At 46.0% G+C, this 13,691-nt stretch overlaps 6 protein-coding genes across 6 annotated transcripts; 2 read left to right on the top strand and 4 right to left on the bottom strand.

Annotated features, from left to right (window-relative positions):
- Positions 1-127: 127 nt before the first annotated feature.
- FSST1_002783 (uncharacterized protein) lies at positions 128-571 on the bottom strand (the record flags this gene model as incomplete). Its single annotated transcript, XM_083228804.1, has 2 exons — positions 128-380; positions 429-571. 2 exons carry the CDS (start codon positions 569-571, stop codon positions 128-130), a joined length of 396 nt encoding a protein of 131 aa, XP_083086213.1.
- Positions 572-1,101: 530 nt separating this feature from the next.
- FSST1_002782 (LysM peptidoglycan-binding domain-containing protein) lies at positions 1,102-1,654 on the bottom strand (the record flags this gene model as incomplete). Its single annotated transcript, XM_083228803.1, has 3 exons — positions 1,102-1,144; positions 1,197-1,314; positions 1,372-1,654. The coding sequence occupies 3 exons, from the start codon at positions 1,652-1,654 to the stop codon at positions 1,102-1,104; spliced, it is 444 nt and encodes a 147-aa protein (XP_083086212.1).
- A 1,219-nt stretch (positions 1,655-2,873) lies between these two features.
- Positions 2,874-3,971, bottom strand: FSST1_002781 (uncharacterized protein; the record flags this gene model as incomplete). The annotated part of the gene is made up of 2 exons (XM_083228802.1): positions 2,874-3,374; positions 3,429-3,971. 2 exons carry the CDS (start codon positions 3,969-3,971, stop codon positions 2,874-2,876), a joined length of 1,044 nt encoding a protein of 347 aa, XP_083086211.1.
- A 914-nt stretch (positions 3,972-4,885) lies between these two features.
- Positions 4,886-9,027, top strand: FSST1_002780 (uncharacterized protein; the record flags this gene model as incomplete). Its single annotated transcript, XM_083228801.1, has 2 exons — positions 4,886-7,887; positions 7,938-9,027. 2 exons carry the CDS (start codon positions 4,886-4,888, stop codon positions 9,025-9,027), a joined length of 4,092 nt encoding a protein of 1,363 aa, XP_083086210.1.
- Positions 9,028-9,239: 212 nt separating this feature from the next.
- On the bottom strand, positions 9,240-10,076 carry FSST1_002779 (Alpha/Beta hydrolase protein; the record flags this gene model as incomplete). The annotated part of the gene is made up of 1 exon (XM_083228800.1): positions 9,240-10,076. The coding sequence occupies one exon, from the start codon at positions 10,074-10,076 to the stop codon at positions 9,240-9,242; it is 837 nt and encodes a 278-aa protein (XP_083086209.1).
- A 1,659-nt stretch (positions 10,077-11,735) lies between these two features.
- FSST1_002778 (uncharacterized protein) lies at positions 11,736-13,187 on the top strand (the record flags this gene model as incomplete). Its single annotated transcript, XM_083228798.1, has 6 exons — positions 11,736-11,906; positions 11,963-11,999; positions 12,055-12,125; positions 12,184-12,352; positions 12,407-12,614; positions 12,665-13,187. 6 exons carry the CDS (start codon positions 11,736-11,738, stop codon positions 13,185-13,187), a joined length of 1,179 nt encoding a protein of 392 aa, XP_083086208.1.
- Between the last annotated feature and the right edge of the window lie 504 nt (positions 13,188-13,691).

The following is a 13,691-nucleotide window of genomic DNA, read 5'->3' as shown; positions in this document are numbered from 1 at the left end:
AGAAATTGCTTATTAGGACTTTATAATGACCCTTCCTTTAGCCATTCCTTAAGTCTAGTTTAGCTATGATCTATCTATCAGGTAATAAAACGAAATGAATATTCTGATTATCTCTGTAACAAGTCTTTTATCGTTGAATAATTGGTCTTGTATCTGATTCGGGACCGTCCATCGTCGACAACGTGTTTTTCCGTATTCCCAGTCTGATGAGAGCCTGCCTCCGGACTCCCCATTGTGTAGGTTTAGTAGGTTCCAACTCATCTAACACGTAGTCGTTGACGGAATCGTTATCTGCGTACGCATTTTCGTTTCGGTTGCGTCGTTTCTGCCTGCAGTACAGCCATATCAACGTCAGCATAATGCTGGCCAGGAACAGGCCCCTGGGACAGGTTAGCGATTTGAACACGGGGACGCATCTCTCGACTTACGTGATGGATGCAACAACCGCCCATTTCATCCAGTTTGCTTGAGGCTTTTCGCATGTGTTCATTTCCTGATTATCGACACATCTGCGCAGCAAAGTGTTTGTCTCAACGAATTGAAGAAATCGGACTCGGACCGGCGATGACATGATGTTGCTTTGCGATTGATCTAATTCAAGACAATATAGACGGATCGTTGATTTCTTAAATCACTGGTCGAGGTTTGTGCAGGCTATGTATATACAAGTCGAACGTAGACGCAACACTCAATAAATATAAGACGATAACGAGATGGGCTAAAAATATCATAGACCCTCTCGGGAGTTTACAAAACCCGATTAATACTATGCCTATGCTCCTTTACCGTTGACAATACGAGCTCCTAGCCGGAGCGATAAGTTGCCGCATATTCGGGAAATATGAAGAGTGCGAGAACCCGAGAAGCACAATGCTAATAAAGGGAGAGAAATAAAATCTTGAACAAAGAAAGGAATCACATGAAGGTGTAATGATAACAAGAAAATTAATTAAATACATGTTGAAACCGTAAAACCCAATCGCGAAAGGCTATTCGGCAATACATAGACAACTGTAGCATCGACTTGCATCGTCCATTTTGATTGCTACCCTAGCAAAGCAAAAGGCGAAGTTCATTTTCATCCCACTAAGCCTTTTCTAGTTAATAGCAATTTCCCTCGTAGCAGTTTACATGGCAATCGTCCCTTGTAGAAAGTCAGCAAACTATATGGGTTTTCATGATAGCCGGACACGTACTCAGTATCTCCACACATCCAAGTGTTCTTGTTACAGCACTGCTTGTCTGTGCCCACGCATGTCGCGTTGGAGTGAGGAGGTCCGCAAAGACCATTATAAGCGCGAATGGGTTCTGGGACTGTAGACTTTTGTTAGCAAGATTTTTTCGGGTCAAAAGATTTCATCAGAAACTCACATCCTTCAACACAATATCTGATATCAGGGAGGATATTCTTGCAGTCACCCTTGAGTCTAGGATTCAGCTCGTAGAAGGTATCCAGCGTGATTTCATATTTCTTGGTAATCGTGGCACAAGTTCCAGAGTCGACTTTAGATGTAGTCTTGGTACTGAATCGACAGTTGATGCCGCCGGTCTGCATTATTCTGGCTCGCCATGTTGATGGTTGACATTCATCAGCAGCAATGGCTGAGCTGATAAGAGCCAAACCTATGAACGAGAGTTGTGCCCACGAAAACATTGTGGATTAAAAGAAATAAATTACTGGAAATTTGTTAATACATCGAAGGTCGGTGAAAAAAGGCGATGTGATATATTTGAGAGTTATAGCAGTACGGATGATATTAGACCCTTAGATTTGTTGCTTCACGGCCATTACCGAAAGATTTACGAGCTAACAGGATTAAATTGGGCTGACAAGATGAGCCCCCGCTTAGTGTCATAGCCTGTGTACTTGAAACAGCACTACTTGCTTACTTCAATGCGCCTGTTTTCCGGCCCGTGCTACAGGGCTAGAATCCTTCTCCCGTAAAAATGACGATTGCAGATCCTAAGCTGTTTCGACTAGACGCACTGTTCAAACAGCAGACGGGATTCTAAGCTCTGTCGACATGATCTTCGGAGCCGCATCAAGCGATATGTTGAGCGTGCATGATTCCTAAAAACCTGGGCAAACACATGGAACAAATCTTTGGGTAGACACTTCAGCTCAACTTTTCTTTTTGGTGCATTCATGCAAGGGAAAACCGGGTCCCATGTCCAATTTACTTTTCCAGCCACATTCATGTGTGTCATAGAACCACTCAACAGGATGGCTGATGTTTACCAACCACATTTGCTCAAATGTGCATTTAAAAATAATGATTAAAATAACAATGATGATTCTAGTTTCAAATCTCAGTGCTTAAAATATCATTAATATCATAAGAATATGTAAGTAGCCATGAGTTGAGTGGTGTCAATCAATGTTGAGAAAGCTGTATAGGGTAATTTTGTCTATTTTGCTGCATCACATCCTTGTCGAGAAATATAACCACACATGCAGGAAAAAGATCAGCCTCGCAAGTTACATTCGGAGTGAAAATTGAATTCAACTATTTGTCTATTGCTCTGGACCCTGCTTTGTACCCCGATACCTTCATTGTAGCACGTCGCGTCAATGTTCAAAATTAACGGACTCAAGTCGAATTTAGATGTGTTACCATGCACTGACGGATCACAGAAGAGACCGGCCTTTAAAAAATTACTTTTCGCGACCACAGTCACTATTTAATAAATGAGAAGTATCGCCAATACAGTACAAGATTTTGGAAGGGTGAAAAATGTAGTGAAGGTTTGGATTATGAAGGAATGGAGGTTTAGAGTCTTCCAATTGGACCCAACTGAACACAATAATGATCTGAGAGGGGGTTAAAATTGCAGTGAAGGTTTGAGGATATGACAAGCTATGATAGGTCAATTTAATGCTGCACGTCGTTGGGGTACATCTCCTCCAAAATCTGCCAGATTCGTCGGCGATTGGTGAATCCACCCGGAACATGCAGGCCGACCTTTTCATAGCTCCACACAAGGTTGTTGTCATCCTGTGCCTCGCGAGGTGAAATCTGCGCTGGGCTCATTACCTGCCTGCTGATCTTTTCCCAGTTCCATTTTTTAATATCAGCAGTCTCCTTGCCAGTCTTGTCATAAACAGCTTGGATGTCAAGGTCCCAAAGGAAGGGGATTTGGAAAAAGAACCGTTTCCAAACGGATTGGGGTATCAAGTAGGTGCTCTCAAGCGGGTTCGGGCCATACTGGAGGAGGTAGTAAATATCATCTCTGACCCCCATAGGCAACGCCTCTAAATGGTTTCCGACCTGCTTAGGGTCCTCTGGCAATTGGCCGCGGGGCTCTGGTGCATGCTCAAGATTTTCAATCAAGGCAGTGGTTAAATTCGGGACGTCAACAGGGTCCTCATTCCACTGTAAGAAATTGTCAGTAAAAGGATCTCACAGCCAAAGTAAGTATGAACTTACCCAACCATTCCACTCGTTCCCGAATAAATAAAGACTGGGCGGAGGAACATAGTAACGTTCCAGCCCACAAGACAAGGGTTGTCCAGGTTGAGAGTTTGGTATGGAAGGAGTAAAATGCATTCCAGTGACACCAGAATCCTCCATTTTGGATCTAGCGCAACGGCGTTCCAATGTCAACCAAAATTCTCCGATCGAGCGGACTTTGGCATTAGGCGACGCGCTCATAACGCGATTGAGAAGTTGTTCGCAAGATTTGTGTAGGCCAATATACATCTTGCCCACCCATTCCGCAGGATCCTCTGAGTCTTCATTGACATCGTAGTCCCATTGGGGGTGAATTTCTTGTCGATCGGGGGGAAAGGTCAAATTGCCACGATGAGTGTTTGCGAAAGCATCATAACGTGTGACTTGTTCGTCTGTCACCTTCAAAGATGGGGGCGCATCACAGAGTTCTGGCCAATGGGGACCAGAAAATGCAACAACTTCGCCCTTGAGTACCAAACCACAAATTGTGCAATGGATAAATTCAGGGTTGAATGCCATTGCTTATTGCTAGGGAGGGATAAAGAAGTGAGAGAATTGCGGAAAATGCTGGGAGAAAGCGAAAGGAAGATGGAGACGAGAAAAATTGATAAGGCTGATACTTGGCGTTGTATGAGATGAATTAGACTGCGATGATCAATAGCGTCGGGTATCTCGCGATGAAACGTCAGGACGATTTGCAAGGGTAGAAAACTCCTCACAACAGCGGAGAAAACAATCCTGCGGTTATCACCGCCACTTGTCCCTGTTTTTAGGGCGGGCTGGAATATGAGTGCGCCTAGACCAGCATATGGATGACACTATTCAATGGCTAGTCTCCAATTGCGAGTGTTCCATAGTAGTCCCGCCCTTAAGGACCCTCTGTAAATCTTTCTTAGCCTTCTTTTCAGCACGGCCACTACAGAGATCCGCAGAGTTGTTTTGAAACAAGACATTGCGGGAGCCATCGAAGGCCTTGTCAAGGGTCAGGTCCAAAGAAAATGTGATCAAGTCAGGGTTCAACCATGTACGTGATCTCAGCTCTTCTCCATTGTTGATGGTCTGCGATGCATGTCAGACTCCTCTCATTTCGACCTTGACCGTAGCACTCCTTTCCATGGACACAATGCTCACGATGTAATCACTGCGCCATTCAGTATTTTCTCAGTCTTGAACTAGCTGTCTTGAACGGATACCAAGCATAAACCGGGATGACCGTAGTATGTTGCAACAACTCTGACAGTGGAGCAATTCAGCGGATTACTTCTTCCTACTATGAGAGATTCTGGGAAATCCGTAGCATTTTATTATATAGACAATGCGACACCTTAATATTTCTGATTATTGATACCTCATATTCGTCTTCTTCAACGGAATTGTGTTCCCTTACTTGTCACTCGTTTCGACAAAGTCATTCTTTTATTAATATCAATACCATGAAACGTTCTTTACTATTAGCTCTTTGGAGCACAGGGGTCTTGGGTAGTCCTTGCAAACCATCCAAGCCTTCAGAAACCCCCATTGCTGACGGTACACCGACCGAAAGCAATCACATCTCTTTGGGTCTTTCATCCACATATCTAGACTCAACGAAAACGGGTCAGGATAGTGAACATGAGACTTCAATAGGGACTTCCCCCAATGAGAGTGGTCAGATCTCAGTGTCCATTCCTTTCTATGAGTCTGACTTGAACTCTCATACACAAGACGCTGTTTCCAATACCCTCGGTCTTCCAGAGGGTTCTGTTACCGGCACAGGATTTCTTCCTGAGCCTACTTCGGAGGGTGACAGTCTGCCAGAAACCAGCACTGGTGATGTAGACTCTGAAGAAACCTCTGGAGGTACGGGTAACTCCGGATCTCCTTCCTCTTCTCAGAGTGATGGATCTTCACCAACCGGCGTCGTTGTCTCCCCTGTAGAGCAATCCGGTAATGTTAGCAACCCTGAGGCTTCTGGTACTGCTACAAGCCCCGATGACTCCACAAACCCTTCTGGTACTGTTTCTGGTATCCCTGAAGGATCTTCTGGTCTAGTCAATACCGAAGGTTCTGGCCAACCAACAGGGACTTCTGACGTACCAGGAGATTCTGGAAACACAGATGTCAACACGGCAACAGACCTCCCCACTACTATCCCTGGTGGCGTTGCTGGTGATGCTTCTGGCACTGTTGCCAACCGTGAGGTTTCTGGCCCATCTGGTACCGCTACAGTGCCGGGAGAATCTGAAGTCACGGACAGTCCCATTGGCATCTCCGAAGGTATTTCTGATGGCCCATCTACAACTGGTACAGTACCAGGGGAGGCTGACACCACTGCTCCTGGTGGGGGTCCTGGTGACGCTTCTGACACATCTTTCTCAGTCGGTGATTCCAACCCAACTGAAGTTGCCACTGATGGAACTAGCGACAGTGGCCCAGCTCCCTCGAATGACTCTACCAACACATCGGGTTCACCAGAAGAGACTATCTCTGCTCCTGGAAACCCGGCTACTGGTACCGAGCAAGGTCAAGACACTGCTACACAGACCGGCTCAGCTACTGGTATTGATGGAGCACAAACTGGTACCGAAACATCAGTTGCTGGACCTGACCAGCCTGCCACCACTGCTCCCGGAAATACCATTTCAGATGACCAGGGCACTTTGACGCAGAGCAACGGGGATGAGTTCACATCCACCGTCCCTGGAGACGTTACCGGTGCTGTCACAACAGATGCAGATGGTACGCCCACTACTCTTCCTGAGAATCAAGACCAGACCACTGGATCCCCAGAGCAGTCAACTGGTGTCCCCAACGATCAGAACTCGGAGGGTAACACCACTGAGACATCTTTGGGTCAAGGGGATTCCTCAACCGCCAGCACCACTGACGCAAATGCTGCTCAACCAACAACTGAAGGAGACGACACTACCACCAATCCTGTTCCTGACAACACAGATGTCGTATCCACTGGATCTTCTGAAGCCAACAACGCTGCTACTACCACCGAATCCGGACACATTGAGACAACGGACTCGAATGACGTCCCATCGACAACAGTACCTGGTCCATCCGCTACTGCCAACCCAATCACCACTGCTGCTACAACTGCCAATGATATGCCAGTCGTGACAGAAGCTCCTCCTGGTCTCAACCCCAGCACTGTTAGCGGTCATCCTGAATGGACTTCCAACACTTGGATCACCACTACTTCGGAGGGTTCTGACCCCACTGTTGTCCCAGTCCTCGTCGGTTGTGATGACTGTGGAGGAAGTGGCTCTGGAATTATTCTCTGGGGCTTCCCTCCTGTCCCCAATACTTGGTTGCAGCTCCCTGGCCTACCCAAGTTTTCATTCCCTTGCATCCCTCCTGCTTCCGGCTGTACATCAACACCCGTTACCGAAGAGAGTGGAGAAGATGGCGATGAAGATGAAGACAAATCTTCTGTAACAACCTGCACTGATAAGGTCACTGTTACTGATTGCTTTGTCGCCTGTACAACGTATACTGGCCCAGCAGGAGAAACTGTCACTCCAGAGTGTCAAACAACCTGCACCAGAACACAGACAGGATGTAGTGTCACTGGCGCAACCACAACATCTTCTGCTGAAGCGTGCGGACCCTCTGGAGACAGCGAGTGTACCTCATGTAGTGTTGATCTTACTGCCAATGACGATTCTGAGTCATTGAAGCGAAGAGCTCTTGAGCGAAGAGGCGAAGTGGACATCAAGAATGACATTGCAGGCTGCGATTGGTCTGGAAGTACAGTTGGTTCACCAAGATTCCCAGCATACCCAGGTGGAAACCGCGTTCTGAAGAACGAGGCAGCAATTGTGTCTCAGGATTCTCCCCTGAATCAGATCAAGCGATGGTGGCGAATGACGCGCGACAGCAACTGTGTGCCGTCCCTCAACAATATTGACGAAGCTCAGTATCCCAAGAACCTGCCAAACATCGAAGGTCCTTCCATTGATCATGTCTATGAGAAGAGTATGCTCTTGGATTTCTGGAGGTTTATCATTGATCCAGCTGCTCCTGCTGTCGTTGGAATGACGGCTGGTACACCTAACAAGATCAACTGTAATGACATCAAGTCCTATGGTGGTATCAACTCGGGTACAAACCTGATCCAAAAGGTCTTTGACACTTACCCTGGTAGCCAAGATGTTATCATGCCTACTGATGCCCAGTTCATGGATGACTTTATTGGTATGGACCAGTGGACCAACGGTAATGCAAAGGCCCAGATCACGGATCCTCAGGGCACCAAGGACCAGGCCGACAAGAAGACCACCAATGGCAAAGCGGTAAAGGCTAAAACCACCGTCGACAATGCGAAGAGGTGGATTAAGGATAAGTTGCTCTTCCTCGAGGCTTTAGCAATTGGTGTTGAAATGTTCAATGTCCAAGAGGCCAAGGATGCTCTCATCCGACAGAATCTCCGCATTTACCAAGCGCTGTAAGTAAACCTCCAACGCTTTCTACAACAATCACTAACTCAGTCAACAGTGTAGATATGGATGAGAATGCGAAAAACTGTATGAAGGATGATGCCGTTATCAAGGGTGTCTGGTCATTCGCCGACAAGTACCAGGCCTTCATGGCGGACAGGTTCACTGGCAATCAGCCTCACTCCATGAACCAGGGTGTGATCTATGCCAAGAACAAGCTTCTCGCTGCATTGGCAACGGATGTTGCGAATGCTGCCAAGATCAAGAATATCCCTGCGGGTGAACTTACCTCTTGGCAAAAGAGGTTGGCCAACATGCAAGATGCAAACCGCGCTTGGGAAGTGTCAATCAATTTCGTTTGGGCTGGCCCGACTACATCTAAGAGAGATACTAATGGTCTCTCTTGTGACCGTCCCAACCCATCTTTGACTACTGAGTCTACAACTGAGCCTACCACCGACTCTACCACATTTGCGACATCCGTGAGAACATCATCCGACATCACGACTACCTCCGAAGAAGACGTATCATCTACAACAGAGCAGACCACTACCTCGAATAACCCGCCTCCCTTGACGGATTTCCCAACGCTCACCCAGCAAGTCCCCGATGCCACCATCTCCACCGCCGATGGTAGCTCATGTGCTGAGACCGCCACTGTCACCAACTGCAATGTCGGTATCGGAGGAGGTCACGGCGGACCTGCTTGTGTAGAGAGGGAGACCTGTAACTCATGGGTCAACACGAAGACCACAAGTACCACTCCCTCACCAACGCCTAATCTGACAAAGCCCGATCCCGGCCAGAATGAGAAGCACTGTTACGACTCTGGTCAAAAGTCCAACTATGACGCTATCACTTACGCTGCAGAGTCGTTTTGTCGTGATGTGGTGAATGACCAGGTCCAAGGCCCAGTCTGGTCGAACTACAAGCTTGAGGGCAAGAAGGTACCCAGTACAGGTTACCACTTCAAGCTTGCTTTCCAAGTATATGAGGGATGTATATGGACGGCGAATTATGATGAGTGTATGCGTTATATGAAGGTTCCCATCGATAGCTGCGACTGCTCGGCTAAGGGCAACAAGCAGGGTGGATGGGTTGAGAATAACTGCATCATGGCCAGGATAGATCCCAATAGTGGTATCTGATCATAAAATTAGAGCTTAATCTGTTTATATTTATTGTTAGCAAGCCATATAATTGGATATCCTTTCTTTACTATTGTGAACTACTGTGCTGACATAAAACCAACGGCTTCTTTACGAAATTGGAAATCGCCGTGAAACTTGGGGACGGATCGGGAATTGGAGCAGGAAGAAGCAGGCAATGATAGATATAATTAACGCTGTGCTTTCAGCAATTACGCTTCAACGAAGTTTCTAACCAACGAGTTGAACTTCTCAGGGTTTTGCCAAAACATAAAGTGGCTACCCTTTTCCTCAGCTGAAAAGGTATAATGCTGGGCCGACGGAATCTGAGTTGCAACCCACTCTACTCCTTGGTGAGGGAAAATGCTGACCTCTCCACCGATGACCAAGGCAGGAACGTTAATACGAGGAAGAACATCTCGCCAGTCCCGGAATGCATGGTCAATCAAGAGAGTACCGGCGTTCTTGTCGCTCATCTTCTTGTTTTGCTCCATAATCCAGTCGTAGTCAGCCTCGGTGAGGTCGTCGGTGAACATGCTCTTGACTAAGGCTGGGCCTTGAGCTACCATGTCGGCTGCGGTCTGGTAGACTGCATCAGGAGTGAAAATGGCACCCATCACTTGGGCCTTCTCCTTGGGCCAGGTTGGGTCGATGACAAAGTCAGCTGGCTGATCAGCAAAGACAAGCTTGCGGATAAACTTGTGGGAGGCAGGGTACTGGTCCCAGAAAGCCCAAGTGACGGAGCAGCCCATAGAGTGACCGACAATAGTAACGTCCTTAAGTTGCAATTTTGTGACAAGGTCGTTGAGGTCGGCTGCGAAGCGAGAAACACGGTAGCCGAATTCGGGTTTGGCAGACTCTCCATGGCCACGCATATCATAGGTGGTAACTCTGAATCCATTCTTGGAAAAGTACTCGGCCTGCTTCTTCCACTCTGCAGCACTCTGTCGCCATCCAGTGATGAAAAGCAACTGCTTTCCAGCCTCAGGACCGCTCTGGTTGTAGGTCAGGCTGACGCCATCGCTAGTGGTGATCGTCCCTGTCTTCATGGTTCCAATTGAAATATATCCTTCGATCGCAACGGTCAAGGGGGATGCCAGGAGAAGCTGGAAGGCAAAGACGAAGAGAAGTAGGAACTTCATCTTAAACAGGTATTTATTTATCCGTGATCGCCGACGGTATTTTAGGGGTCGGTTCGAGGTGCAGGAGTGATGGTGAAACAGCAATGGTGTCACTGTGCATGAGGAGAAGCGATATTAATATAAAATGGCGTGAAGGATTCTTTTATTACGCATTGCATTGTTAGACGAACGGAGAGCCATGATTGAACAAGGATCAGCTTTAAAAACAGCCAGTTAACTGACAGCTGTATAGTATCCACTTGACTACTGAATGTGACGTTGACGTCCAGTGGAGGCCCGGTATTTCGGTATTGAAGCTCAATGGCTAATTTGAACAGTGGTATTCCTTCGGTTGTAGTAAAGGATGAAGAAATGGGCCGTTGTGTAGGTATCTATCTATCTATCTCACAGTGCTTTTACATTGCAGGTCATTGAGCCGCTTCTTTGAAGCATGCCTTCTATGTACAACTCAAAGTTATAGAGCAAAGGAGGGAGTCATTGTCAGTATGGGGCACTCTGTAGACTTTGAAATCGCAAAAAACACTAGTTACATGGGTCAAAGTACTCCCGTTGCAAGTGATGGCATGATTTGCTAACAAAGAACACCGACTGCAATGATAGGATGCTCCCTGTTACCTCACTGTCATCCCTGACTATCACTACCCTCTTTGGATTCGGGTGGTTTCGTTTTCCTGAGTGCCGTGTAGTCTGCAACAACGGCTGTTCAGTTGTGGATTTCCAGGGATTAGTCTACTAGTTCGCAAAACAAGTGGATTGAAAGTTAACCTAGAGCTGTCTCTAATATCAAGTGTTCTCTACTCGCCTCAGATCTTGACTAGAGGTAGAAGACCAATCAATGTCTCTATTCATTCTATAATGAGCTAATCTGATCCCAAGAGCTGAGACAGCACTCTGATTATACCACCTCACAAGGCTGCCAACAATCAAACAGGGTAGCGGGCACTGGGCCAGATTAGTGTAAGCGACCATTAGTGCTTATATTAGCGTTCTGGCACCAACATTAATTAAACTTTAAAGTCAGGTTATCAGGACATACTACCATGTCTCTGTCGATCATTGCCTTATGTTATCTAAACTCAGTCAATTGTTGTTGCGGCATGTGCGCACGGCTTCTCAGATCATTAGTAAGATGACAGAACCGTTTGCTTTAGCGGCGGGAAGCTGTTGTCAGGCGCCGTTGTCCCGGCTTTTCGACTATCTCAACTTGGAAGACAGTTTTATTTGATTCGGGGGCTTCTCAAAGTCTAATCGATGGAAGACAGTTTTATGAATGAATCGACACCCACCTGAATTGTCCAGGCAGAATTAGAACAATGCTTCATAATGTTGGCAGCAATGTATGAGATTCCCCAGTGGTGAGGCTTCAATTAATCTCCTAGGATATGGTGCGACGAATTAGAGTCTGTTAGTAACGCCAGGGGTCACATCTTCCGGTATCCATGCCTCTGCAAACCTTGTTCCGAGTTGAAACGTCCCCCTCGGCAGTTCTCTAGTTATACATATTGCATGCATGACCGCTGTCTTCTAAGTAACAAACAAATCTGAGTCTTTCTTCTTACCATCAGAATGGACGATGTCACTTACTTTAGCGATGACAATGTTGCTCTTGTATTGATTGCACCGCATGCTGTCTTTAGCGTTATCGCGACTATCTTTGTTGTCTTACGCATGTACACGGCTCGATATATTACCAAGAAGGCCTGGTGCTTTGATGAATACGTCTCTCTAGCGGCATTGGTGAGATACCAATTTACATGCGACCTAAACTTTGTACTAACAGTAGCATTTGACAGGTAGCAAATCACCTTATGCTTATATCAGAATGCATTTGTAAGTCTATCCTCGATTACTTAATGGAACAACGGGAAATAACTTTTACTCATAGCCGTATCGCATGGCTTGGGATCCAACATGGTCAAAGTAACAAATGAGTACGGTATTTCCAGCTTCCTCAAGGTTTGCGTTTCCCGCTCCATTCTTTTTGGGAGTCTCTGATCTAACGATGCAGCAATAGTCCATCCTTGGTATCGAATGTGCCTATGGTGTCGCATGTCCTTTATCGAAGTCCGCTGTACTGGCCATGTACTACCGCATCTTCAAATCGTCAAAACTACTCCGGTATTCTACATACATAATAGCTTCCATGTTAGCCGGCTGGGGAATCGCTGTGGTGGTAGTCAGCAGTATGTTGGGCATTAACCTGACCCCCTGTTGAATATTACTTACTCTTATTACAGTCTTTACGTGTGACCCTGTGTCCGGCTTTTGGGAACCAACGATACCAAGAACATGCATCAACTCGACACAATTTTATATTGGAATTACGATACCTAATATTATCTTCGACTTACTTACTGTTAGTCTGCCTATCCGAGAGATTTGGAGGTTGCAGATGGGTAGAGATAAGAAATGGGCTATAACTTCTGTTTTCCTCCTTGGCGGAATGTAAGAAGTGACACTATTTCTACATTGAATATATACTAACTCTGGAATAGCGTCGTCATCGCCTCTATTGCTCGACTGGTTCTCTTTTTCATTTATCTGCCGGGAGCACCCCCGACCGGAAACAACATCAGCCAAACTGTCGTCTTTCCCCACGCCGCATCCGCGATCGAAACCTGTCTCGCTATCATTGGAGCATGTCTACCCCCCTGCGCACCGTTCCTCAAGAAACTGCTCAAGCTTGCCGTTACTACCGTTGGCTCTAGCTCTGGCAATGTGGACAACAAGAAATCCAACAACAACTTAGGCACACTAGTCACTATTGGAAAGATATCTAATCGGGGAAATGGGCCCTCTAGAAAGCACGCAATTAACGAGGGCCTGGAGGGATCCTTTGAGCGGCTAGATGACAGTACAAGTTTGCAAGGTTCAACGGATGAATTGTATACTGGCAAGGGTCACACAAGAGGGGTCAAGTCGCAGATTCATGTTCAGCATGAGGTGCAAGTTGAGAGTAGTGAAAATCGTGGATATTACAACTATCACGCTGGGGCAATTCCGCTCAAAGATCTATAGATTTTCAATGCCAGCTAGTATTATCACTAGAAACCAGGACTATAACAAAAAGAATCATTTCTCATATAATTAAAACTATAATCGCTGGTATTGTTATTATACCGCACTAAAGTTAAGTATTATATTGAAGCCCTTTATCTACTTATGTGCTATAGGGGAAGCTTAGTAATAATAGTTAAGCTGCCTAGGCTATTGATATTATAATTAAATCAAAGAAAACTAATTAATTTAACTTACACTAAACAATTGATGTGTTTTAGTAGGTCGACCAGCTGACGACGGGCTATTTCGCTAGGACTGGCTTTGCACAGTTGCTAACGCTGAAATATACCTCTTGCCTAACTAGCACAGGTGAAAGAAGAGGTGATAAAGGTAGTATAGTTTAGTAAAAGTGTAATCTAGATTAAAGTATCTCTATAGTTTTACTTGAGTATGAAATATATATAAGAGTAAATTATGTAGGATAAAGACGAATTCTATACAGTATCAAGCAAATATATTAAC

The sequence above is a fragment of the Fusarium sambucinum genome, chromosome I (genome assembly GCF_050947815.1).
Source record: "Fusarium sambucinum isolate potato_lamoka chromosome I, whole genome shotgun sequence".
NCBI classification, from domain to species: Eukaryota; Fungi; Ascomycota; class Sordariomycetes; order Hypocreales; family Nectriaceae; genus Fusarium; species Fusarium sambucinum.
This window is presented reverse-complemented; position numbering and strand designations above follow the sequence as displayed.